This window comes from Aureococcus anophagefferens (genome assembly GCF_000186865.1).
Source record: "Aureococcus anophagefferens unplaced genomic scaffold AURANscaffold_1677, whole genome shotgun sequence".
Classification (NCBI taxonomy): domain Eukaryota; class Pelagophyceae; order Pelagomonadales; family Pelagomonadaceae; genus Aureococcus; species Aureococcus anophagefferens.
This window is the reverse complement of record NW_008706505.1, coordinates 1-1,003: the sequence shown is the minus strand read 5'-3', so window position 1 is coordinate 1,003 and position 1,003 is coordinate 1. Positions and strand designations below refer to the sequence as shown.

Below are 1,003 nucleotides of genomic sequence, written 5' to 3'. Positions count from 1 at the left end.
GCCCGTGGGCGACGTCGCGCCGACGGCCAAGCACTGCAAGCTCTCGCGCTCGGCGCCCCGCCGCCCAATCGACGCGCGCAGCGGGGTGCTCCTCCCCGAGCGCCCCCCGGAGCCGACGCGGCGAGCCCCACCACCGGCCGCTGCGCGAAACCACCCCCGCGCACCCTCCGAAAGCCGCCCCATAAGCTTCGGCGTTATCATTCATGTAACACGTTTGTTGAGCGAGCACAGATGACGCGGCCGATCCACACCTCGAGTGCCTCTACTAGTAGGCGCTCGTGCGGCTTCCACGCCAGGAGCGCCGCGTCGCACGATGATGCGACCACTGCTCCTGGCCGCCTGCGCCCAGGCGCTCATCACGCCGAGCCCCGTGCGACCCGTCGCGACCCGCCTGCGCGCGCGGACCGCCGACGGCATGTCGAAAGGCTGGAAGGTGCTGCGACTCAGCGAGGAGGAGGGGAACGCCATCTCGCTCGCGGCGAACTCGAACGAGTGGGGCACGAAAGAGATCGAGGTCGAGATCCCGCGGAGCGCCGAGTCGCCGGGCATCGGCATCCTGTTGGAGGAGTTCGGCGCGAACGACGCGGGCGAGGGCTTGACGCTCGTCGCCGGCCTCGTCGACGGCGGCAACGCGGCGCTGTCGGGGCTGGAGATCCTGCCCGGCGACGCGATCATCCGGGCGGGCGACGTCACCGTCGAGGGCCTGGGCTACGACCGCACGGTCGACGCGCTCGGCGCGATGGCGCCCGCGCCCGCGCCGGCGAGGCTCACGCTCAAGCGCCTCCTGAAGATCCCCAAGGTCACGCTCACGGTCATGTTCCCGCCGGAGGAGAACGAGCCGAACCGCGTCATCAACTGGTACCCGCGGCGCGGCCTGCGGGAGACGCTCCTCGTGAACAAGATCGACGTCGGGGGCACGTGCACCGAGGACATGCAGTGCCTGCTGCGCTGCTCCTGCGTCGTCCGCAAGGGCCGCGCGCTCCTCGAGGACTGGGGCATCCAG

The 1,003-nt window shown here is 71.2% G+C and overlaps 1 protein-coding gene across 1 annotated transcript; it reads left to right on the top strand.

Annotated features, from left to right (window-relative positions):
• Positions 1–313: 313 nt before the first annotated feature.
• AURANDRAFT_69409 (hypothetical protein) lies at positions 314–961 on the top strand (the record flags this gene model as incomplete). Its single annotated transcript, XM_009045177.1, has 1 exon — positions 314–961. A coding segment is annotated over one exon (648 nt), but the record flags the coding sequence as incomplete, so codon positions are not given.
• Positions 962–1,003: the final 42 nt, after the last annotated feature.